Source organism: Vombatus ursinus, unplaced genomic scaffold, assembly GCF_900497805.2.
Source record: "Vombatus ursinus unplaced genomic scaffold, bare-nosed wombat genome assembly UNPS02014810.1, whole genome shotgun sequence".
Classification (NCBI taxonomy): Eukaryota; Metazoa; Chordata; class Mammalia; order Diprotodontia; family Vombatidae; genus Vombatus; species Vombatus ursinus.
Genome location: NW_020954588.1, coordinates 16593041 through 16620186, shown reverse-complemented (window position 1 = coordinate 16620186; position 27146 = coordinate 16593041). Strand labels below are relative to the sequence as shown.

The 27146-nt window shown below is 38.8% G+C and overlaps 2 protein-coding genes across 2 annotated transcripts in view; one reads left to right on the top strand and one right to left on the bottom strand.

Annotated features, from left to right (window-relative positions):
- The window catches only part of MED12L (mediator complex subunit 12 like), a 385357-nt gene that overhangs the window by 124895 nt on the left and 233316 nt on the right, over positions 1-27146 (bottom strand). The gene's annotated exons all lie outside the window — the stretch shown is intronic.
- GPR87 (G protein-coupled receptor 87) lies at positions 1879-26215 on the top strand. The gene is made up of 3 exons (XM_027875725.1): positions 1879-2136; positions 19564-19696; positions 25108-26215. Exons 2-3 carry the CDS (start codon positions 19663-19665, stop codon positions 26145-26147), a joined length of 1074 nt encoding a protein of 357 aa, XP_027731526.1. The 5' UTR covers positions 1879-2136; positions 19564-19662; the 3' UTR covers positions 26148-26215.

Sequence of the window (27146 nt, the reverse complement as noted above, 5' to 3'; positions counted from 1 at the left end):
CAGTTTTGCCAAGGGATGTCAAGGGGTACTTGGCATCACCTGTCTCTTCAAAATGGGCAATAATAAGGTTTCCAAAGATCTGTGAAGATAATGAAGCACACAGCATGAATCTGGACAGACAAACCAAAAAAAAACCACACTATGGAAATGGGTCTGGCCCCATGTTACAGATTTGAATAAGATTTCTACTTATGGCCTGGCGTTAAGGTATTATTTTCTGAATTTTTTTCTCTTCACATTCTTTTTCTAGGTTGTTATTATTATACGTGTATTGCAGAAATGAAAGTCAGAATATTCTTCCCTTCTGAGTTTTTGTTTTTGAAAAACATTGCCCTAATGAACAACTTCCTGCTCCTTTGCTGAGGTGGATGTATGAGTGTGAGTGTGCGTGTGAATGTGTGTGAGTGTGTGTGTGTGAGGTGGACCAATGGCTACAAAACACAGCATACAATGTATGACTTACATATATATAGAAAACATATTTTGAAAATATATTTATATATCTTGAAAATATACATTTATTTTGAAAATATATATTCATATATTTTGAAAGTGCATAGTTTGGCTGATTCCCCTTTCCCTTCCCCTAATCCTTTCTTTTTAAAAAGAAATGTATTTATTACATGGGATGCTCTCTGAATACAAAAGAGGAGGAATACAAGGAGAAGTTTAGGTGATATAAAAATAAAAGATATCAATAAATTTTATTTTTAAAATATTAGTCTTTTTCTCTTGATTTCCCTTTTAATACCCTATTATCTTGTTTCTAAGGAATTCTAGGTTCCAAAGAGATCACAGAATGTCCTTTTATAAACTGTGTTGATGCAATACAGTAATTAATAGTAATAATGACAATAATAAAACTTGAGGCAAGTTCCTCGTGTACGAATGTGAGGGAATAATGTTTCAGAAAGCAAATTGCTCCAAGCAGGTGCCAAAGGAAACTTGTCCTCAATATTTTCCTAAGAACTGCAACACAGAGAAAGTTTGTGATCTAACGTGTCACATGGATAGGATTTGAAACTGAATATGTTGGTAGCACCTGCTCTTTAGTAATCTCTGAAATTCTTCTAGAAAAAACTATAGGGAGACCTTAAAAAAAAAAGAATAAATCTTTAGGAAAAATACCGCTGAAAATTAAATAGGCCAGGGAAAAATAGAATTTGAAGACTTCCATTTGAATAACTGGTTTTTGTTGCCATTTGAGAAAAAAGATCATTTAAAAATTAATCTGCATTTGGTCTGTCACTAATTATTATTGGCAGCGGTAGAATATTTTTTCTTTTTTTAGCACAGAAAAAGCAACTCAAAATTCTTCATTATTTGTCCTGGGTATGTAGTAAGCTCTCCAGGAACCCCTGTTGATTATTTGGGCTTTTTTTTGGAAGCTTTATTTTTTTCTTATATAACAAAAATCTTTGTTGTTTGACTTACATGCAGGGAAAATAGGAGGCAGCTATGAGGGATCTCTCTGGGAGCTTCAGAAGAACAGGAAAACATGATGATTTTGTGTGTGAGTGGGTGGAATAGTTATAATGCTTTTTAAAAAAACAAAACAAAACATGAGATGAGAACATTTTGCAAACAACAGTAGCTAACAAAATTTACTCAGTACATGATTTGGCAATCATTTGCAGAAACCTTAAAAGTGCTGTTTTAGTGAAAGGAATCCCAAAAAAGATACCAAAGAGACAAGACAAGTCTCAGCAGTCCTTGAAATGCGGCCATTATTCCTTACAACAGCCTTCTGGCATTCTGGGAACCCACCCAATAGGCTCCCTTCAGGTGAATCACTGTCTAATCCCTTCTTCGTTAGTATTCCTTCAGGTTCAGGAAATGAGGTTCTCAGTCTGCCAACCTCACCTACACTTACTAACTTGTAGGTGAGTCATTTCTATTCACAACCAAGGGAGTTGCTCTAGTTTTTCCTGGTCCGGGGAATTTGAAAGGGTGTCCCAGAGGACAACTGGAAGAGGAGCACCTACCTCATGTGAAGGGGGAAAAAATGATTCTTTTTCATTTTTTATCAAAAGAACGATTTTTCTACTTTTACTAGTCTCAAGACTTATTCTTGACATTCGAGCCTGATGATTTGGAGACACTCAACTGGCCAATGGAAAGTGACAACGATGACAGGTAAATGGCTGAGGGGTTGGGGGAAATTGACTTGCAAAGGTACTGGCTAAGACTTTAATTAGGTCTGTGGTTAAACGTGAGTTAAAAATTGGGAGCAGAATAAGAGAAGGAAAAGCTGAATGCAAAGCATTGGACGACAGGCAGGAGCCACCACTCCCTGGGTTTTCACCACTTCCAAGAGAGCTAAAACAGCAGGGTAACTTACAATGTAAACTGCCCCATCTGCTCTCAAAAGAAGAGAATGAGGTTTGCTCCTACTAACTAACACTTTACCAGATGAATAAAACCTGAGGTTGTTTGCTTTTTTTTTAAACTGTTTGCAATGGAAAGCCAAAATTAAATGTATTTCATATTACCCAAATTGGTAATTTATTTGAAAAGGAAAAAAGAAAAAGACTAAAACTTTTTCATCTTCGTGTCTTTTAAAAAAAAAAAGCCATCTCATTTTATTCATTGTACCATAAAAGAACAGGGTAATCCTCATTCAGATTCTTCAGAAATCATGTTAAAACATGTCAGGTAAGAGTCACTGAGAAAATTACATAGCTACGACAAAGAGCTTAGCAACCAAACTATGTTTGATTATTTTTTTTTTAGTTGAAAACTTGTCATTTCATTGGGTAATTGAAAAAACTGACTAAAAATAAGAAAAACTCAAAAAAGCAAACTATATATGTTATATATGTTTGTAACACAAACACACAGCATACATGTATGTGTCTGTATGTGTGCGTGCGTGCATGCGCACATGCATCAGACAAAAGGAGATACTCTCTCTAGTTACAAAGACAAGGTTAGTTTCCAGTCAGACCATACACTGACACTGTTTAAGGTATTTCTAAGCCAGGATTCTTCTTAGGATCATCTTCATTCATATTTCTCAAACTTATTAAACATCACCTATGTGTAATTTTTTAAACTGACTTTCATTTTCACTTAGAGACAGCAGAGGGAAGATCTCTTAAGTTGACATCACAAGACCTAGGTTCAAAGTCACACTCTGACATTACCAGTGTGTTTTGTACCTCTCCAAATCTCAGTTTCTTCATCTCTAAGATGAAGGACCAGGTGGATTAATTGGACATAGGTCCCTTCCAGCTTTAAATATACGGATTATAATCACAGGGAAGTAAAATCTTTTAAAGATTTCATTTCATTAATAGACACCACCATCCCTCCCAAAAATAAGTAAAAATTAATAGCTAAAATTAAGCAAAAGCATGGGATTCAAGGCATAGTCCATTATACTTTCAGTACAAATCTAATACAAGGATCTGGGATCTGATCATTATGGATCAATTCAGAACACAACCTCTTCAAGACTGAGTAGAGAGACAGTCTTCATGAATAGTACCCAGGCTGGTGCTCAGACAAACCGCCCATCACCAGGCCCACACCCAAAGCCTTCCTAGTTTGATAAGATCTGCCAGCATGCACTATTGCCTTCCAGAGCACAGGCAGTGGAATGACCCCATTAGTGATGCCTTTGGAAGAAGAATGTGACCTACATATCAGAGTGAAATAACCTATAACAAAAGAGGGCAGTTTCTATTGAGTGTTCTGTTTTGATACGGAATTTCAGAAATCAAAAGGATCCAAATTCAATGGGAATAAATGTTCACTCACTTTTAGACTATTTCAAAAAGCAAGTTAGCTAATTTTTCTAAGAGTTTACACTATTATCCTCATAGACTTACTAGCCATTGTTTCTATAAAGGGTAGGTGGAGAGCCAATATAAATTTTATCTTTAGCCTCACAACATCATTGCCTTCGTGTGTTCACAGTATCCTAGTCTGAGGCGCAGGAGAATAAAAAGGCAGTTTGGAGACTTTTCTATAATAATAAAAATAAGCAACACTGATGGAGAACTTTATTTAAATAACACATTTCGGTCTTATGACAATGCTAGGAGACGAGTGCTACAGATAAAATATTATACCCACTAAGATGAGGAAACTTTTCCACAGTCATACAACTAGTAAGTGTAGATGGCAGGATCTAAACCTAGGATCTGTTAGGCTCCAAGAAGGTAGACTCCAAGGGGGAAATTTGATCTAGCAGCCATAAAATGATATCAGGTATAGTAGTAGTATTAGTAGTAGTAGTCGTAGTAGGTGTTGTTTTAGTGGTAGTAAGAATAGTACTGTATAGTAGCAGTAGCAGTAATAGTGATAAATACAGCTAGTAATAGTAGTGTGGTGGTAGTAGTGATTTTAGTATTAACAGCAGTGGTAGTAGTGTATAACAGTAGTAGTAATGGTAGTAAATACAGCTAGTAGTATTAGTATTAGTGTGTTGGTAGTAGTGGTTTTAGTGGTGGTGGTGGTAGTGGTAGTAGTGGTAGTGGTGGTGGTGGTAGTATTAATACAGCTAGTATTTATACAGCAATTTAAAGTTTGCTTTACATGTACAACCTCAGTTTTAAAAGACATGGTAAGAACACAAGAGAAATAGGGACAAGAGAATTGTTTACATTTAGGGATGTGAGTTGAAGGAGGGGGACTAATTTAGAAGCAGATTACACTTATTTAGGTTTGCGGCTGTCTGCCTTTCAGGTTCTGTCTTCCTTCCTTCCTTCCTTCATTCCTTCCTTGACTTCTCGATGTTTCACTTCCCTTCTTTTAAGTAGCAAAGCATCTGTGCGGAGAAACACCCCGCTGATGCCCCAATGTGCTCAATCGGAGGGCACCCCTGGACTACATGCTAAACACGGGCCGGCCGGATGCTTGCTAGGTCAGGGAATGACAGATGCCTGGCGAGGCTCTCTCAGGGAACAAGGAGAATGCTAAAAGCTATAATTAAAGGCAAGGAAGGGGGCCAGGAAGGAGGCACGCTGGATACACGGGAAGTGAAGATGAATGGCAGCACTTAGGGCTAGTAACCTAAAAGCTGAGGGCAGGGCTTAGCTTCTTTGACGTTTACAGATCACTGTATCCCGGTTCTCCTCCTCTTCCTGCTCTGATTGCTCGTTCTCAGTTTCCTTAACCGGTTCAGTGTCTTCTCCCCACACCGAAACCAAATCTTTCAACACCACCCCTCCTGCACAACCAAAACTCTTTTATGTTCTGTATTCTCTCTCGTTAGTTTCATCTACTCTGGTGGTTTGAATGACCAGTTCCATGGAAATGACTCCCACCATATCTTTTCCTTTATCTCCAACCTTGCATTCCTAAGTGCCGGCTGTACCCAGAACCCAAGTTGGCACTCATGTCAAGCTCATCATATCCTAAATTGGACTCATCTTTCCAAAAAAGATTTCCTGTCCCACCTCCCAATTTCCCTATTCCTGCTAATGTTACTGTTATGCTGTTGGGCACCCATGCTTGAATCCTGAAGAATCCTCTTTGACACTTCTCTCTTCTTACTGCCCCACGGTCCCCCACATGTCTAATCGGTGGTCAAATCTACTTCCACAGACCCCCCACCTCTATCCACTCCTCTCTGTTCATCGTGACATCTCTCTAGTCCAGGGCCTCACCACTTCCTCTTTAGGCCATTGTAACAGCCTTCCTCATTGAGTATCTTTCCTCTTTCCTCATATCCAACTGCCAGAAATGATCTTATTATCTTACAGACATCTGAACCTGTTACTCCTCTACTCATTCAGCGGCTCCCTACTGTTGCCAGGATTTAATACAAATTTCTTCGTCCGGTATTTAAAGCCTTCCCCTAACCTGTCTCCAAACCAAGGTTCCAGGCTTATTTCAAAATCTTCTTCATCATGCACTGCATATTCTAGCCAAACTGGATTACTCCTTGTCCCCACACTCAGTTTGCCAACTCCTAAATTCCATGCATCTGTGTGGGCCTTGCCTGAGGCTCCTTTCTTTTTAAACTCCGCCTACCAGAATTCTTCTCCATGTTGAAGGCTCTGCTCAGAAGCCACCATCTCAATGAGGTCTTCCAGCTTAAATTTCTTCTTCAAAATTTCTTAGAGTATTTTGATTGGATCTCTCCTTTTCCCATCACACTGTCCTTGGTATTATACTTGGTGTAAGTCTTACCCCATCACACTTATCCACGGTGCCTTTCACAGCATCCTATTAATACACGTTTGGTTTTGTTTTTTTAATGTGTCTTTTGTACTTGCTTTTAAACTTCCCATCCCTGCCCTTCACCTACAGCAGCCAAATCCCTGCTCCTTAGGTTACACCTTCATTCTCACACCTCCATTCTCCCTTGCCCAGAACATACTTCCTCCTCATCGCTGTCTTTCAGAAACCACATCTCGTTTTAAGAATCTGCTCAAGTGATAGGTTCTACAGGAAGTCTGCCCTCATTCCACCAGCTGCCAGGTGTTACTTTTCCTTCAAAGTTCTCTAAAGCACTTTGTCTGGATCACTTCATATTTTAACTTTTACCATACATATTTTCATATGCATCTGACCTTTCTGTTCCCAGAACCCAAATGGGCTTTACACATAGTAGATGAATGAGAAGTGTTTACTGAATTAAATATAATTAGGGGAATGAATGAGAATGAAAGAAATACATAGCATCAACCCTTGCACTAAGTTAGGGCATTTTGGCTTTAATGATACTGAGCGTTGGTCAAACAGAGACAGCATTATGGGATAATCAAGAGCATGGGATCCAACTTGCTTTGGTTCCTGGCTCCAACACTAACCAGTGGTATAACCCTGGGCAAATCTTTTAACTCTAGACTTCAATTAAAATGTGATGTCTTACTGACATTACAGGATTGTTTTCTGTCCAAGTACTTTATGTTCCCACTTTAGACTTTTAAAAAAAGTATATTTTTATACTCTTATGAATAGAGGCAGCTAGGTAATTCAGTGAATAAAGTGCTGAACCTAGAGTAAGAGTTCAAATTTGGCTTCAGACACTTATGGTGTGATGCTTGGCAAGTCACTTAACCTGTCTGTCTCAGTTTCCTCATCTAGAAAATGGGAACAGTGACAGTACTGACCAGTTGTTTTGAGGATAAGTGAAATAATGTTTATAAAGTGCTTTGCAAACCTTAGGTATTTTTTATTATTATTATTATTATTATTAGGAAGGGAAGGGAAGGCAAGGTCACTAGATTTGGAGACAAAGGAACCTGGATTCAAATTCTAACTCTGCCCCTTTTTATCTACATGACTTTAGATAAGTCAATTTAAGACTGTGGGGCCTTGGTTTCTTCTACAAGCACTCACTAAGCTCATTACTGGGGGGTAGGGGAGGAGGGAGTTCTTATTTAAGTAGGACTTGGAGTAAGTCATCTCTGAAGTCTTTTCAAATGCTGAGGTTCAGTGATAATTTCCTTTTAAAGGTCCATTCTAGTTACGGATCCCATGACTGTACGCTCCAGATTGGAGCAGGGGGAAGAGTACAGAATTTGGAGGCAGAAAAACCTGTATTTTTTTTGCACCCCCCTACTTTTTTTTCCCCACAGTGTTTAGTACAGTGTCTGGCACACAGTAAGTGCTTAATAAATGCTTGGTGGTGATTTTTGCCAGCATCTTGCTGGCAGAATGTTCCTGAGAGCAGGGACTGTTTGACTTTTTCTCTGTATCTCCAACATCTGGCACCATGCCTTTGTACGAAGAAAGGGATTTAATAAATGTTGCTTGGATAGAATTTGAATCCAGAATCCCAACTCTGGAACTGATTGTGTGACCATAGGGAAATCTCTGAGCCTCAGTTTCCTCAACTGTAAATGGAGATAATAATATCTGGTCTTCCTATCTTAACAGGGTGGTTATAAGGCGCAAATGAAATCAGATGTACTTAAAGCACTTTACAAAGCTCCATAGAATGTCATCATCATCATCACAGTTGGCATTTATATGGTGCTTTAAGGTTTGCATAGAACTTCATTTGATCCTCAAAACAACGCGGAGACGTAGGTGCTATTATCAGCCTCATTTTATAGATGAGGAAGCTGAGTCAGAGGTGTTAAGTGACTTGACCAGGTTCACACAGCTAGGAAGTGTCTGTGGTTGGATTTAAATTCAGGTCTTCCTGACTCCAGGCCCAGCACTCTACCAACTTCACCACCTAGCTATCATTAGAATCCTCACCTAAAGATATGAAAGAGCTTGACCAAAAATTGAAAACCAAACCCTTGTTTCATAAGATGTCAGAGATCAAGCCAAACCCAAAAGGAGATACAGGTTCTTCTTTAAAACTATCTAGGGAAGAAAGCCAAGTACATTCATATTCACCAGAGTCCATGGTAACCACTCCCAAACCCTACAGCAAATGCATATGGCAGAGGCACAGCCCTTCCTCTGTCAGCAGCTAAGTAGCAAAACTACTTAGCACCCAGGAATAAAAAACATGGTAGGATAGAGTCCTGCTTCTGGTCTTATAGGGCATGGTAAGAGTTACAAGGCAGACAGGAAAATGCCAGAGGGTTCAATTATCTCATTTTCTCAGGGTCAAAAGCAAAGCTCAACACCATTAAACAGGGGCTGTATTCACAAACAGAGACCTCTATTTTGTATAATTAAGGAGGGATTTCTTATGCAATTAGAGCCTAGATTAAGCCCTCTTTAAAAAAAAGAAAAAAGAATCTCAGGCAGCCCTTTATATCAAAGGCTAGGCAATAAAAGAAGAAATACCCACTGAGCACAAGCCAAGATGAAAAATCTCCATCCAATTCACCTACTATGTGTAAGAGATTAGCAGATATGAAGATGAAATAAAACAGTCTCTCTCCTCAAATAACTTCCAGCCCTTAGTCCTAAGATGCTAAGGAAAGATAAATGAGGATAAAGCAGATCACAACATGGCAAATATAACTGGAGATGAAAGTGTTGTAAGAATTGTGAGAATCATTTCTAGCAGGGGCACTCAAGGCTTTACAGAGTAAGCAACCTCTGAATTCCACCTCAATCAATAAATCAAAAAGCATTCGTAAGTACTTATGTTTTCAGCATGGAGAATACAAAAAAAGACCGAAATAGATAGTTCCTTCCCTCAAGGATTGTACATTCTAATGAGGTAGACAATGTATAGATAAAATAGGCCCACTCTGGGAGGGGAAGGAGGAAGAATACTAGGGGGAAATTATGTGATATTAAAAAATGACATCAATAAAAAATTATTTCAAAAAAATAGACACATTCAAGATATAGAGTAGATGGATAGTGAAAGCACTGGTATCTGGGAATTGAGAAAGGTTTCCTACAAGAAGGTATCCTTTGAATTGTCTCCTGAAGCAAGTTAGGGTTTATAAGAGGTAGAAGTAAGGGAGCAAATCATTCCAGGCATGAGGGACAGAATATGCTAACACAGAGAGATGGCACATGGAACAGCACCATGTACGTATTACAATAAGTTGTCCAGCATGGCTTGATCATAGAATTTTATGGAAGGGTATCATGTGTAAAAGGACTGGAAAGTAAGGAGGAGGCCAGGCTGTAAAGTACTTTAAATGTCAAATGAAGGACTTTTTGTTTGACCCTGGAGATAATAGGGAACAAAGAGCAGAGGTGACTCAGGCAAGTTCAAAGGCATGTAGGCCCACAGTTAATGGCCACAGCAAAGACAGGAGAGGTCAAAGTGAGTGCAGGGAATGGTGAATCCTATAGTTTGGCTGGCCCATAGTACGCATCGAGGAGAGCTGTGTAGGATGCTATCAGCAACACAGTAATTGGTTCTTTAAGGGAGCCAGCCTTACATTCTTAGTCATGTCCAATACCTGTCTCTGCCCACTTTTTGTTGCTGTTCTGTCGTTTCAGTCATGTCTGACTCTCTATGACATCATTTGGGGTTTTCTTGGCAAAGATATTGGAGTGGTTTGCCATTTCCTTCTCCAGCTCATTTTACAGAGGAGGAAACTGAGGTGAAAAGGATTAAGTGACTTGCCCAGAGTCACAAAGCTAGTGAGTGTTTGAGGCTGGATTTGAATTCAGGTCTTCCTGACTCCAGGCCTGGCACTCTATCCAGTGTGCCACCTAGCTGCCCACCTTGACCCTTATTCATAGGAAGTGCCGTGTAGTAGAATGTAAGTTCCTTGAAGGCAGAGGCTATTTCATTTTTGCTTTTATATCCCATACAGTGATTAGTTCACAGTAGACACTTAAATGCTTGTGGACTTGAAAACAATAGTCAAGCGATTCTACCTGGGTCTCCTTAAACTCATGTTACTTTGTGGTTTGTTTTCCATATTTGCATTAGTTTTAAATTAATTTCTATTCTACTCTGGTAAATATATATCTGGAACAGGAATTGTATAGAGGCCTAGAATTAAAATGATAAAGAGAGCGGGATGGTTGACATTTCAGAAATGATGCTGTATTTTTGAGCTTCACAACTATCCGCTGGCCCAAAAACTCCTCCTGAAAAGAAAAAAATCCTAATATTCAAATGGTGATGCTGAATAGCTGGGAATAGTGGGATACCATAATCTCCGATGAGACTGCAGGAGACCCAAAAGGCAATGGACATACATGGTGGATACAAAATTGGCTGCAATATATTTTCTATAAATGAATGACCTTTCCAAAATGACCTCTGCATGAGAATTGAGAGGTGTGAAAACACATCAAGCATATGTATCATCAAAAAGGAGGTATGGACTACATATGTAGTCTGGATATATGGTACCCACGAAATATAAAAGGGCTTAGAGGAAGACAATGGCCACCACTCACAGGTGTCAAACACATACTCAGTACTCCTAAGTAGAACGTGAACCAGATTAAAATGCAGTTGGGAAATACTTAACAAAATAATACAATAAGTACAAATAATATATTTTAAAATTAAGTCAATGTGTAATCCACAGGGAGCCTTACATATGAATTAGCAGCCTCCATTTTTATCTGAATTGATACCACTAGGGTAGATCTTTAATGGAAGGAAAACAGGAACAAAGAAGACACAGTCCCTGTCCTAGAAAAGCTCAGAATCCAGATGAAAAGGCAAGATAAATCAAAATTTTTAAATGCATGGAAAGCATTTTGCAAATGCTTTGAAAATCTTAAGGCTACAACATAAGTAAGCATCATCACTATAAGTCTTATTATGAGTTTTAATAATGCAAATGAAACAATAACCAAAAAAAAAAAAAGATGTAATTTAGGGCTTAAATTGCATTGGTATTGTCTAAATATTGGAGGAATTCATCCCTGGAGAAGTTAACTGACTTTAAACTGAAAATGATGATGATGATGATGATGATAGTAATAATAATAGTGTTTTAAAAGACACAAAACCCTGTTGAGAGAGGTAGCTTTGGCTATCTACTATCTTTTAAGACCTTTCTCATTTTATATATTTTGGGGTTACCTTACCCATTGTCACACAGCCAGGAGATTAACACCAGGGGTAAGGCTTAAGCCAAGGTTTTTCTGACTCCAAGCAATCACATTTTATCCACTATACCATGCTGCAAGGACTAATAAGTACTTTCAGTAAGCTTCGAGGGCCAATAAACATTACTCCAGAAAAGTCGATTTTCTTTAAAGAAATTCCCACCTGGTTCTTATATCTCCTTATTCTCACCGTGGTCTTTTTTAAAAGTTGAGAGACAACTAAAGGTGTCTGCAATTGAATAAAAGTAAAGTTTTCGAAGATAGGTCTCAGGAAAGTTGAAATAATTGAGCTGATATAAGAAAAGCCTCCATTGATCATCAAATTTTACATATTGGAAAATATTTTGAAATTGGGGGCAAGAAGAGGCCATAGAGAAGTACCACTAATCTTTATATAACAGGGCACCATTATTAATTAGTTCATCAGTATAAATATTTAGCATCTACTGTACACCTAGCACTATGTGAAATGATGATGATGATGCTAAAGATACGAACTAGACTGGATTTCAGAGAACAAGGCGCTCCTAAGTATGGAACCTCTTTATCATTATCACCCGCTTTTGCACCTGATAGACTTAGAGCAGCGCTTCTTAACCTGGACTCTGAACTTCATTTAAATTTTTTTGAACTCTATTTTAGTATAATTGGTTTCTTCTGTTATCCCAAGCATTTTATTTTATGCACTTAAAAATATTATGGTGAGAGGGGGGTCACTAGGCTTCTTACCAGACTGCCCAAGATGTCCATGACAGCAGAAAGATTAAGTAAGAATCCCTTTCTTAGACAGCTGCCCAGAGCACTGATAGGTTAAATGAGTCAGCCATGGGCATATGGCTGGTATGTATCAGAGCAGGACTCAGTCTTCCTGGCTTCAGATAGAGCTCCAGCCACTCTATCAGGCCACCTTAATGATGGTGATTTAATGAAAAAATAATAATTAACAGTGGAGGATAGTGGACAGTGTTGGACTGGTCATCAGAATGATCTAGGTTCAAATGCTGCTTTTGAAACTTTGTAATTGTGGAACCACAGGCAAGTCACTGTCTCAAGAAGCTAAGACTGAATACTTGGTTATAGCAGAGTGGCCATCTGGATTGGTAAAGGGAGAACCCACACCAAAACTATGGACCCTTTTCCTGATTCACTCTACTGTTTGTTAGTACCTCCTCTCACCCCCAGGCCCCAATCACCCTTATTTATTGCATAAGAATCTATTGTCTTCCCAAACAGAAGGTAAGCTACTTGAGGATAGGACTGTTTTTCACTTTAGCTTTGTATGCCCAACATTTAACAACATGGTAGACACCTACTAAATTCATGCTAATTAATAGATCCTTGGCATACTGAATAACCCATATTTACATAATACTCTAAAATTTACCCAGGATTTATCCCACAACCACCAGAGGTGGTGGGTTCAAATCCCACGTCTGACACTTTCTACCTATGAGAGCATGGGCAAGTCACTTAATCTCCACCTCAGTTTCCTCAGCTATAAAATGAAGGGATTGGCCTCTGAGGTTCCTTCCACCTCTTAAATCTACAATCCTGTGAACCCTGTGCAGTAGGTAATGAAAGTATTAATGCCCATGTTACAGATGATGAAGTGAAGAAAGGCCATGGTTACATGAGTCATCAACACTGCATATGATCTCCTCTCTTTGAACACCAACTCCAAGAAGAAACAAAAATACCTTATGGAAACGACCTTTGAGGTCTCCTTGCCCAGCTCCCTCATTTTTATGGATTAGGAAACTAAGATTCAGAAAAATTTTAAAAATTTAACTACTTGCCCAACGTCAACAAACATGGAACATGACAAGCCAACTCGAGGTATAAGAGGAGTCCATCCCGTCCCAGGTCTGTCTCATGGTTGAGGCCTAGGAACTCAGGACTTTGTGTATGAGATGTGTAGGCAAGGTAGCAACCGATGCTAAAATGAGTTGTAAAGATGTAAACTATTTTACATAATAACAGGAAGAACTAACACACACACACACACACACACACACCCACCCACCCCTAATCTGGCACCAACTCTGGGTTAAGCTGGCCGGTTTTTTTCTTTTTAATTTCCTTTCTTTTTAATTTCCTACCTCCTTGGCGTGGAAAACCACAATGAATAAGCATGGCAAGCACATAAGTGATTAATTTATTAGGTTAATGGCGATGATGAGAACATTTCTAACAATTACAATCAATATTAGCCATATATAAAATTATAGAATGTGACCCTTCGAAGTCCAAGTAGAAAATGTCTATGTGTAGGTTTCTAGTCATATGTGACTAAACACTACCCGAATCGTGTATTGTGAGCAATCTGGATTTTAGGACTGTGTTTGAATTTAATCCTCATCCAGATTTTGTGACCTGACATGTCAGCATTCATTCATTCATTCATTCATATGTTCATTCATTCATTCATTCATTCATTCATTCATTCAACAAGCATTTATTTACTTAATACCCATTATGTGCTAGGAATTGTCCTAAGGAATCATTTTCTTCATGAGTCTATTGGTTCATTCTTGATGACATAGAATTTTCTCTATGTAAAAATGGAGCTCTGCCTATAGTGACAGAAGAGATTTAGATCAAGTTTGCCTGTATGGTTAATGGGGCTTGGTGATTCATGATTTCTAAAATATTTGATCACAGGCACATTCTCACAGCACCCCCTAATCAAGTTAAGCACTAGGGTTAGTAACGTACTATTACGTTGTTCTAGTGTGATTACACAGCCCCTGAGCATGTTGCTACTGAACGGACCTGAGGAGTCCCTCAGAGTCTCCAGTCGGCTACCTCTTCACGTTCCCAGCAGCGCACCCTCCGCTAAGGGCAAAGTGCTAAATTGTTTGATGAATTGTAAAATTCAACCCCCACCAACAAGGAGCAGGATAATGGAATAGGTGACATTTACATAGCATGTGAAGGTTTAAAAAGCACATTTGAGCTTCTCAATAACCCTGTCTTAGGTCCTATAGGTTTATTTTTGTTTCAAAATTTTTGTTTCTTGGAGGGGAGAAGAGAAAGGATTTAAATCTGTGACTGTCCTTGATGTGAATCTGTTTAGTTGTAGAAACTCCTTCCACTAACTGTGTGTACATCCTCTTCTTCAATGCAACTCAACTTTGACAAGGACTATGCTTATTTTATAAATTAGGAAACTAAGACTGAGAGATATTAAATGAATTTCTCATTGTCATATAGCTAAAAAGCGACATACGCAAGAGTGGAAAACAACTTGCAATAACAACAAAGACAAATGTTTATTAAGCACCTACTATGTGCCAGGCATTGTGTCCACTGTGCATCTAATCACTATTAACTATAACACACAGATACATACCCCAAGTCACTTTAGATTTTAGAGTCTAAGGAATGACTTTTGAATGATACCCAAAGGAATCCTAAGGAATCCTTTTCATCAAAAACCAAACAAACTTAGTTGAACCCTGAAATAAAGGGAGTGTTAAAGGGCAAAGAAATAAATGCATTTCTATTTCATGGCTGCTTGAGTCTACTGGCTCTTCTAGTTTGGAAGTGAGTCTTCCTGTAGCTTGGCAAAATAGCCATTTTTGCACTTGTTCCACCCATGTTAAGATGTAATTTTATGGATTTCAATGGTGGGAAGGGACCATCTTTAATTTTATGCTCTGTTCAGCACTTAAGAACCATGCTTAGTACTCAACACTCTTATTCCTAAAACAACTGAAATGATATAATGTAGCTTCCCAGTTTAACTGCTCTTGGGAATGGAGATTTTTAAAGGACAAATGTCACAGGTCACAAGATATGACACTTATCCTTTATAGGGAAAAGAACATTTCCCAATGTGGAAATAGAAGCTAAAAATCCAATGGCTACCTAGGGTAGAAGGGGGGAGGGGAGGAGCAATTCCAAAGGCTCCTCAAATGAACCAGTGACATTTATCAGTTGGGATTGTTTCCCATCTCTAAACTGCAAGAGAGAGGAAACCAATAGATTCTTTTCCCACAGACACTGCTAAATGACTTTAAATAATATAATTAATAATAATTAATGATAAAATAATATAATTTTTTCCTATCAGATTTCATAGAGATACTATAAGAGCTCGGCAAAATGGCAACTAGCACAGAAAGAGTGCTGGTCTGGGGAGTCTGTAAGACCCAAGTTTGAATCCTGCCTCATTTATTTCCTGTGAGTTACTTAACCTCTCCCCCTCAATATCAGTTACATCATTTATAAAATGAGAATAAAAATAATACCTACCTCCCAGGGGTTTTGTGATCAAATGAGTAAATATACGTGAAGTACTTGAAAACCCTAAAGTGCTATTAGCTCTTATTAAAATGCTTGGTAATGGTTGCAAAAGCAAGAAAAGGAAGAATATTTCAAATCCATGTAATTCCTTTGGGAAGAAGAGAGTTGTCCAAGTTCCTGTCAGTACCGTAATCAGAGGGCCAGTATGATTTTGGGAAAGGATGTTAGAAAGAAAACTTTACCTCATCATAGCTTAAGTGCACTCTCTTCCAAAAGGCCTTCCCAGAACATAAATAGGTTACAAGATATTACCAAAAATGGATTGTGGACCCAACTGGTGTAAGGGAAGTATGATGGGAAAAGAGAGAGTGAGGGATAATTGGTAAAGCAGCCTACATGTCATATGGGTACCCAAGGAATGGTCAAAGACTTCTCGAATATCAGGCGAATAGTTTGTGGAAAACTGACAGAAAGAAAGTGAAAAGAGCTACATGGGCTGAGGACCTGTAGAGGGGCTGTGAGTTGCATCTTTGGAGGGAGCACTCAAAGCCTCAATATCTCAGAGTGGTAAAAGAGAAGAAGGGCATGAATGACCTGATCTCAAATTTCAGTTCTGGCAGCGAGGTGGTACAGTGGACAGAGCACTGGGACTGGAGTTAGGAAGACTCATCCTCCTCGGTAAATATTCAGCATCAGATACTTACCAGCTGTGTGACCCTGGGCAAGTCACTTAACCCAGTTTGCCTCAGTTTCCTTATCTGTAAAACGAGCTAGAGAAAGAAATGACAGACCACTCGGGTATCTTTACCAAGAAAACCCCAAATGGGGTCAGAAAGAGTTGGATACAACTGAAAAACAACTTAATATCTATGTCACTTTGTGGCAATCACTTGAACTCACCTCTATTTCCATATCTCTCAAATAACAGAGTTGAAATAGATAACTAAATCTAAATTCTTTCCAGTTCTAGATCCTATGACCATAAGGCTCTGGAATATGGCCAGTCCTTCAACAGTGGAAAAAGGCCCAAGGTAGTAAAAACCCTGAGGCAGAATTTGAACTCAGGTCTTCCTGTCTCCTAGTCCAGGATTCTATCCACTACCTTCCCCCACCCCCCTCACCACATGCCACACTACCACAGTAACGTAAGATCCTACATGAATCAACACATCCTCTCTGTAGCTTGCTGCCTCCTAATTTCCCTGGGTTGAAGATGTATACAATCCTTAACAAGGCTGGTTCAACATTAAGGAACAGTCACTAAGGCTCTCATGATGTCACTCTGTCAAATTCTGAATTTTTCACTGAATAAAATATAGCTCCCGTTTCTGGAATTCAAAGTCTTTGACGACAGGGTTCCAATTTTACCTTTTCCAGCCTCGTCTAATACTACTTATCTTCATATGCCCCATGTTAATTATTCAAAATAATTTAAATCCACTGACAAAAGTTATCAAAACTTCTTGTATTTAATAGTTTCAGCCTTCACTCGCCTTTCATTCCCACACTTTATTAGAAACTGATGACTAAAATGTGAAATTAATTCACTCTTCCATTTTTCCCTATTCCAACTCTGTTCATCTTGTAGGGAAGGGTCTCAACAGCAGTGAAATATCCCAAATGAGAAGAGGTGTATCAACCAACATGCCATGCATGAGGAGAAAAAAGGAGGACTTAGAAATGGGGTCCTTTATTCCAAAAATGAGTTTATGATCTACTTGTTTCACCCGAAATGTCACGTCTATCTTTCATGGAATCTCAGATCAATATCCTAAGCAATGATGGTAGAAAGAAAGGTGACAAGATTTACTGTGGAGGCCAAGACATATTATAATAACTCTTTTCTTAACAGTAAAGTTCTTTAACATACTGATGCCTGGTTAGCTGCAAGGGGGCAGCCTGGAAAGAAATGTCTGCTACATTCACCAAGATTTCTTGTGGTAATTTTGGTGGAGAGATAGACAGAGACAGAGACAGAGACAGAGAGAGAGAAAAACAGAGAGAGACAGAGAAAGAGGGAGGGAGAGAGAGAGGGGGAGAGAAGGCAGGGCAACTGAGCTAGACTGGGGGTTGCTTAACCACGTGAACAGCAAAATTATGAAGGGCCATGAAAGTCCCGCATGGTTTCAATTCATCTAAGAGGGCTTAGCTCCTCTTAGAATAACTTCTTCTATGAAAACATACCACCCACCCCAAAGATGGTTCCCTTCTTCATCTACATTCTCTTAATCTCTAAAAATAGTGACTTTGCCCCTCCTGTGACTAAGGGTGGAGTGGAAATAGAGAAAATATTAAAGAGTCGGGACTTTTGAAATTTTCCAAACATGGGAGTATTAACAAATTCCTTTTCTGATTCAATCTTCCAATGCAATAGTAATAATATGAACCTATGATCCAATGCAGTAGTACTAGAACAAATAATGATAATAATAATACCCACAACTACTGTCATTTGTGACATCTGTAAAGGGCTTCAACATTTGTAGTGCCCTTTACATTCATTATCCCATTTGACCCCTTATAATCACCCTGTAATAGAAATACTTTAGGTATAATTATCTGTATCTTAGAGATGACCAAATGGAGATTCACAAATGTCTTTACCATGTTCCATAATTCTTAAGTATCAGATCCAAGATTCCAACTGAGATGATTCAGAGCTTGGCTATTAAGTCTGTCCTCAGTCCATGCTGTTTCTCGAGAAAAGCCAATTTCATTCTCATAAAGGACCATGGTATTCTGGGTCTGACCAAACCAGATCTCTAGTTACAATTAAGCTCTGAAGGGGAATTCTGCCAAGCAACAAGCATTTTCTAAGCACTCACTACGGGCCAGGCAGCATGCTAACTAATCTTAATTGTTGTAGGTTTTTTTTTCAAGTCATATGTGAGAATTTACTGTTTATTTTCCACAATCCCAAATTACTCTCCTATATGCCAATAATGGTCTGGAGACAAGGGAGTTGGGTTCCAGTTCCATATTTGCTATGTGTGATCTGTGCAACCTTGAACAAGACTCAAATTTCTTTGGGCATCATTTTCTTCACTAGAGGTATTGACTGCTAATTTCTAAGGTCTCCTAGAACTCTCATTCCTAAGACTGTCTGGGGTAAAACAAAACAAAACAAAACAAAAACATCAAATCTGCTATTTATGCAGAATTTTTACCAAAGAGAAGGACTGCTCCAACTACTAGTCAATGTTAAATGGAATTTCACATTTGAGAAGAAATAAGTAAATGAAAATGCCAGCACACATCTCGCTATCATGTCTGCGTTTCTGGACAATTCTTTTCACCTCTCAGGACCTCATGGTCTGAATCTGTGGAATGGGAGTAATAATACACCCATATCACTGAAGAGTCATGAAGAAAGTTTTGTAAAGCTATGTAACTGAGGACAGTGTCAGTAGCTGGTTCTACTATGGTCACTCCTACAATTTTGTTGTTGCTCCTGTGAGACATGAATGAGAAGGTGACCTATATAGTAAGTACAGGATTGCAAGGCAGACACAAAACCACAAAAATCAGTAGTAAAATGGCCCAAGGCCTTGTTAGAAATCTGCCCTTATTTGCAGGAGTTCATAGGTGCTCTATGGCAGGCCAGGGAAGGCAAGAACAGACAGAACTCTACAAGAATAGAAATTTAGGAGAGTAACATAGGAATTCCATTCTTCATATCCAGATGGGTGACTAAACCTAAGAGACTATCAAAATATATTTTCATAAAAAGGGAGGGAGAGAGAGATGGAGACAGAAAGGGGGGGAGGGGGAGAGAGAGAGAGGGGAAAAGAGAAAGAAAGGGGAGAGAGAGACAGAGAGACAGAGAAAGGGAGGAGAGTAAGAAACTGAAATTCCTTCCCATTGGAACATTTATTTTATTTTTTATTTTTTTCCTACATTTTCCCCTAGGAGTGCAGACAGACTCAGCCTGTGCTGAACCCAAGGCTCAGACTTATCCGTGTGTGTCCTGACAAGCATTTTGGCTTAAAAATCTATCCTGGCTAAAGAATGGGGCTGAACCTGCTGCGTGGGAAATTACCAGGTAAAAACCAGAAACTTGAAAGCACAAGGAAGTCTAACGTGGTTCACAAGTGTCTTGTTTCTACTGGTGGACGTATTTTTTTTTTTAATAATAACTAAAGACAATAACTTTTAAATCACCAGAAGCACACCTAAATTTTCCCGAATCAAAATACCAAACCCATCTGTTGGCACTATTAAGATATGTTTGACTTGTCTCACTTTAAAGTTTTTTTTTTTTCTCATGAGAGACCAGCCCCAAAATAATGCTTAGGATGAAAATAATCATATGTGTGAGAGGAATTATCAAAACAGCAACCAACCATATTATTTTCCAGATGTAATTTTCTAAACCAAGGTTCACTGAGGTTCCCAAGAAGGCAAAAGACAATGTCACCCTATCACCCTAGGCAAGTATCTAGAAAATATTCACACTTTAGCTCCTAAGCCAAAATGAGTAACACCCTATAATTTGTATTACTTCAGCTTTTGGTTCCCACCCTATCAGGTACTAGGGACACTGTTGCTACTTCCACATTTTGAGCCAAAAAGCCCCACCCCCCGATGAGCAATAATTCATCACCGATGGGGCTAGGGGATTATCAAAGAGTATGAGTGACTCTCAGATACAGATAAGGTGATGCTATATGGTCTTTTTCCAACTACAAGATCCAATTTCAACTTGAAGGTTTAAGAAAAGGAATCCTTCATTCCCTGCCTCCCACTCCCCTTTAATCAGTACCAAAAACTGCTTCCTACTACAAATCTTGTATATATCACTTTCTTGACATTATATTCTAATCAATAAAAGCCAGCGTAGTAGCTCAGAGCATTGCAGTGGGTGAAGAAAGTCAAATGAAATCCTTTTCACAAGTGGAACTAATGACCTCCCAAAAATGTTTGTGGGACACTTTGGAGACTAGACAGGGATAGAAGAGGAAGAAGAACAGAAAAAAAAAAAAAAAGTTCATTCTCCCTCCCTCTCTTTTTTCTTTCTCCAAATCCTTAAAACTCCATCAACCAAGAGAGCAAGTTCAAATATCACCTCTGCCACATACTGGTTTATATGACCCTTGACAAATCACTTAACCTCCCAGGTAACTTTCTAAGATTAAGTTACAGATGAGCGACTGATCTGTGACAGTGGAAGGAGATTCCACACTGGGAGTTGGGAGTTCTTGGCAGCACTGACTTTTCAAATCCGTACCAAAAATCAAATCAAATCAAACTAATATTAATCAGCTAACAGTTATTGAATACTCCGCAAGACATAGGGAAGGACGTGTACAATGGATAAAAAGGAGACTTCAAGTAGCTTACCAGTTTAATTTGCCAAGAGAGAAGAAATAGCAGCTGGTATTTCCTTAACTGAATCACCAAAGCTGGTGTCATCATAAGATTTCCTACCTGGGCAGGATTCTTACATACAGATGGGGGAAACAATACTGCATGTCATAATCTGGGGTAGTAAAAAAGAGGTTCCATTCAATTACTTGTGGCTGAGTTGTTCAGTCACACGGCTAATTAGCAGCAAGGGAAATATGAGCTTCTGGGGCCACAAGTTTTGAAGAAATAGGGAAAATATTTCTTTTTAAAAAATGAAGGGTAAGAGATGAAAAGGATGAAAAATTGGAAGACCGATCCTTGAGAGCATACCAAAGAAATCCCTAGAAAGCCTCCTTTCTGTGTCTTTCTCTGGAACTATGATTTTTCTCTTTCATCATGTTAAATTTCAAATTAAGTCCCAACTAATATGACTAAAAATTAGCTGCAGATATGGGAATGACTACATAAACAATCCCCCCCTGCATTAATCAGAAGCTCTCCCTTTACACTAATGGCTAACATTGCACATGAAAACTGATTGCCAGGACAGTGGGAGATAACACCGAGATAGAGATAATCAAGTTGAACACCAACTTGTCTCAAAACCACAAGATGAGTCAAGAACCACCACCGACCAGCCCTACTGGCATTCTTTTTCTGGGCAGGCACATCTATTAATTTTTTTCATATTAATTTATGTTAATTATAAATATATTTTATTACATTAGTTACAATAGTATTAATTTACATGGATGCTGTGACCACAATCTTTCTTCACATCTAATAACTGTTTCTTTGTGACAAGATTGAGATATCTTAAGAACAAGAATTTTGAAAAAGTACTTTGAAAATTGTTTGAGTTCTTTTCCTCCTCCTCCTCCACCTGTCTGACCACCCACAGTGGTGATCTAACTTCCTCGGAACTCAGGAACTCCATCCCAAGAGTGGGGAGATCTCCTTTCAAATGAATTCTTTACCCTTCTCTACTATTCTCTACCCTTCTCTAGATCTTTACTATGAAGGAACAGACCACTGTGTTTTCTATAAAATGCCTCCTCGATAGCAGTGTTATGCAAATGTCAGCAATTATTATTCAGTCCATTATTTTTCTCTTGATTCACAGATTTTATGAGTTGAAAGGAAGTTTAAAAGCCATGGAATTCAACTTTCTCATTTTAAAAATGAGATAGAGAGAGGTTCGGTGCTTAGGGTCACACAGCCAATAAATGATAGCCAAGATTCAAACTCAACTCCATGTCTAGCTCTCGATCCACTGGGTCATTTAGCTGCCATCCCATGCAAGATACCCTTCCCCAGGGATGGAATGGACTCTTCCATCAATTCAATTTCTCAGAATACTTAGCTTCCTTTCAAGACTCAGTTCAGAAACCATCTATGCTGATGCCCTTACTTGTAAGAGCTCTCTCCTAATTACATTGTATTATTATTATTACCATTATTATATTTAAGTATTGTATCTTCTTAATAGACTATAAGTTCCCTGAGGGAAGATGGTACGTGGTCATTTTGTCTCTGTATCCCCTACCACAAAAGCAGACATTTCATAAAAGTTTTTTGAATGTTGCACGAATTGCTCTGAGAAAACTACATCACACAAGTTATATCCACTTGAACAAAAAATCAAGAAAGTGAGATAGTTGGCAAACTAAAGAAAAAATGATGAGAGGTCTCGTGAAGCAGGACATAGAGAGCTGACATTGGAGATGAGAAGGGTTCAAGCCCTGTCTCTGACACACACTGACTGTGTGACCCTGGGTAAGTCATGCTGGACAGTTTCTGTAGACAGCAAGGCGCTGATTCTGATCACAGCCAATGAATAAACAGCAGTTATATAGTTCAACATGGGGTCAATCTCAAAGCCTACCAGAGCCATAGGACTTGTCAGAGTGTGTTCCCTGAGAACCCAGGGTCAGGATGAGAGCAGGTAAATAGGTGATGTTTATACATAGAAAGCCAGATAAACTAAACCCATTATCTAATTCAAGCTTCCTCCAAACCCTATCTTCCCGACAGCCTAATATAATGCCTCCATCCAGTGAAAACATACATTTACAAAAGTACTTTTAATGGTAAGAAAGAAGCTGGGAGTGGGGGCACCGGTGGGAGAAGGGGGCCATAGGTGTATCTCAGGTCACAGACCTTGCTCAGATACTTCATTAAGCAAGGGTGGGTTGGGAGACAATTGCAGAGAACATTCACAACTAGCAATAATAATACATATGGGAGCTGAATCAGGCATTTCAGACTCATAAAGGCTAATTAATACTATGGTCTTAGAACAGGATAGTCTAGAGAAAAATTACTAGCCTGCGTTAAGAGCATTCAAGCTAGAGAAACTAGTTATAAAAAAAACAATTCACAGCATGGAATGGGAGGGAAAGAACATAAAGGAAAGGAGATGAGATGATGTAGGAAAAGGAGATTTTCAACTCAAGCAAAAATTAGGGGACCCTAACTTGCAATTAAAAAAAAAAAACTCAACAACCTCTCTGCTATATCTCTGTTGAGTGAATGGATAGACATGACTCTAAATGTGACAGAGAGAAGCTGGCTGTTAGTAACCATTTCTTCCAGCCCATCCCTGACAAAGAGTTCACTGAAACAGAGTTGGATCAAGAAGAATTCGAGTCATTAATAGAAGGAGGAAGTGGAAAAAGCAGAAGGAAGAGGGAGAGAGAGGAAAGGGAGAAAAAAGGGATGGAAAAGGGAAAGGGAAAGGAAAGGAGGGGGGATTATTGCAAAATATGTTTAGATGAATCATTCAGGGGCTAGATTCTGAAGGATTATCTTCTTATGCTTGACTTCTGAAGACAATAATACACAAAATAGGAACTCATTAAATGTTTAGTGCACTAAATGACACAAACATATGTACATGCAAAAGACAATTGAGTGTATAAATAGAAATGACAACATTAACTTTATATATCTATAAAAAAATCTGAAGTTCTGCCAGGTTCTAACCTGCATCTGAGTGATGAAGAAACACTAAGCTAGTCATTGCCCAGTGATGTAAAAACCTACTTTCTCAGTAGCAAGATTATCATTATTATTATTATCATTATTATTATTAGTATTATTAGTACTAAAGAAATGAGTGCTCCTGGGGACCAGTGCTCCGTAACTATCTAGAACTAGGTTTTCTAAAAGGCTCAAGCAGGTTCAGAGAAATATACTACAAGTCTCTTACCAGTTCAATTGCCTCCCAACCTCTACATGTCTAAGCAGTTAAATGGAAAAATATTTAATATTATAATTAGATATTTTACAGGATATGAAATATAAAAGTACTCGCATTTATATAAAATTTTAAGGGTTACAGAGCATAATACAAATATCATCTCACTTGATCCCCACAATAACCCTGGGAGGTAGGTGCCATTATGACATCCCCATTTTACAGGTAAGGAAGCTGAGGCAAACAGAGGTTAAATAGGTCATACAGCTAGTAAGTATATTAGGCTTTATCTAAGCTATGGTTTTTCAGACATCAGGTCCAGTACTCTATCTACCATAAAACCTAACAGATACATGATGGATGGGCTACAAGTGTATGCATATATGCATTCCTGTGTATATATGCACATATGCGCGCGTGCGCACACACACACACACACACACACACACACACACAGAGAAAACCAAGATAAATACTTCCTGTTTAGTTGTTTCAGTCATATCCAACTCTTCGTGACTCCATTTAGGGTTTTCCTGGCAGAGACACTGGAGTGGTTTGCCATTCCCTTCTCCAACTCATTTTACAGATAAGGAAACTGAAGCAAAGTGGGTTAAGTGACTTGCCCAGGGTCACACAGTTAGTAAGTGTCTGAGAACAGATATGAATTCAGGAAAATGAGTCTAACTCCAGACTCAGCATTCTATCCACTGCACTACACTGCTGCCCCTTGATGAACACTAATATGGACAAAAATGCCAATCTTCCGTGATCAAAATTTGCTTCCTAGTTGCAATCTAATGAGTGGGTATTTTTCATCCTTGATATCATTGTAGACATTTACAACATAAAAAAGCAAAGCAATGTTGGTCATGACCATTACCCACTAAGGACGATTTGTTCTTTTACAGATGATGAACTGAACCAAGGCAATTCTATTTCAAGTAATTCCAGCGATCTGTATGCAAAGAACATAACCGCTAACAAGGAATTTGTCACGATAGTCCTACCAGTTCTTTACCTTGTCATATTTGTAGCAAGCCTTCTGCTCAATGGCCTCGCAGTATGGATTTTTTTCCATATCAGAAACAAAACGAGTTTCATTTTCTATCTCAAAAACATCGTGGTGGCAGACCTGATAATGACCCTGACATTTCCCTTCCGGATAGTTCGTGATGCAGGATTCGGGCCATGGTACTTCAACGTTTTCCTCTGCCGCTATTCATCTGTTCTCTTTTATGCAAACATGTACACTTCCATCATCTTCCTCGGACTGATCAGCATCGATCGTTACCTGAAGGTAGTGAAGCCATTTGGCGATTCTCGGATGTACAGCATCACTTTTACAAAGGTTTTGTCCACTTGTGTGTGGGTGGTCATGGGTTTTCTGGCCTTACCCGACATAATCCTTACAAATGGTCAACCAACAGTGGAAACCATCAACGAATGTACAAAACTTAAAAGTCCTCTAGGCGTGAAATGGCATGAAGCAGTCATCCATGTCAATAGCTGCTTATTTGTTGCTGTCCTGGTGATACTGATTGGATGTTACATTGCAATATCCAAGTACATACAGAAATCCAGCAAGCAATTTATTAGTCAATCAAGCAGAAAACGAAAGCATAACCAAAGCATCAGAGTTGTGGTGGCTGTCTTTTTTACATGCTTTCTGCCCTATCATTTATGTCGAATACCGTTTACCTTTAGCCATTTGGACAGGCTATTAGATGATTCAGGACACATAATTCTCTATTACTGCAAAGAAATGACACTTTTCTTGTCGGCATGCAATGTATGCCTGGACCCCATCATTTACTTTTTTATGTGTCGTTCCTTTTCACGGAGGCTGTTCAAGAAATCAAATATCCGAACAAGAAGCGAAAGCATTCGGTCACTTCAGAGTGTCAGGAGGTCAGAAGTACGCATTTATTATGAATATACTGACGTGTGACATTACAAAACTCTCTTCCTATATGTAATGAGTCTGTAAAAAGTGTAAATAAATACTTCTTTTGATTACCTCTGGGTTGAGAACATCATATTATACTTTAAGATAATGAGAATGCTCTGGAATTCACACTGACTGCAGAGTAACTGAAAACTTGATAGGGGCAAAGGATTATGGAATTAGAGGTAGAAGGGACCTCAAATGGCCCTTCAGTAGTTCACAGAAGAGGAAGCAGGGCCCAGGGAAGCTGAAATTCTGGCTCATTGTCACATAAGTAATAATTAAGAGCCAGGAGTCAAACCTCATCATCTTTTTACCTTACCTCTCTGCATCTCTGTTGCTACTAAAATAATGATACTTATTATTATAATAAATATTGGTAGGCGCAAAACTAAGTAGGTAACTAAAAATTAAAGGAAACCTCTATGATATAGAAGCATATATTTAACTGGTAAGTAATATACACTCACTACTGAGCTATCTCAATCATCAGTTTTTATATTTTTATCTTGAAATTTTAAAAGGGACCAAGCCTGATGAGACACACCTATAATTCCTGCTAGAGAAGGCAAAGGCTGATGGACTGCTTGAGCTCAGGAGTTCTGGGCTATAGTAGAGCTAAAGTCAAATGAGTGTTGCACTAAATTGGGCACCACTATGTAATACAGTCTGTAATTCTTGCTTCTGAAGGAGGCTGAGGCTGGTGAATTGCAGGAGTTTGAGAGTTCTGAGCTATAGTAAGGCTAAAATGAATTTTACACTAAATCTGGCATCAATATGGTGAGACACCAATATAAGTGACCACATGTCTAAAATCCCTGCTACTAAGGGAGGCTTAGTGTAGTTCAGAAGTCCTGAGCAGCTGAAGGGCTAACGCTGACTGGGGTCTACACTAAATCCTATGTTTTTCCCTTTCACCCTCCTCCCAGAAAAGGGTTAACCAGGCTCATGAAGGAGGAGATGAGCTGGTTCAGATCAGAAACTGAGAGTGTAAAAGCTGAT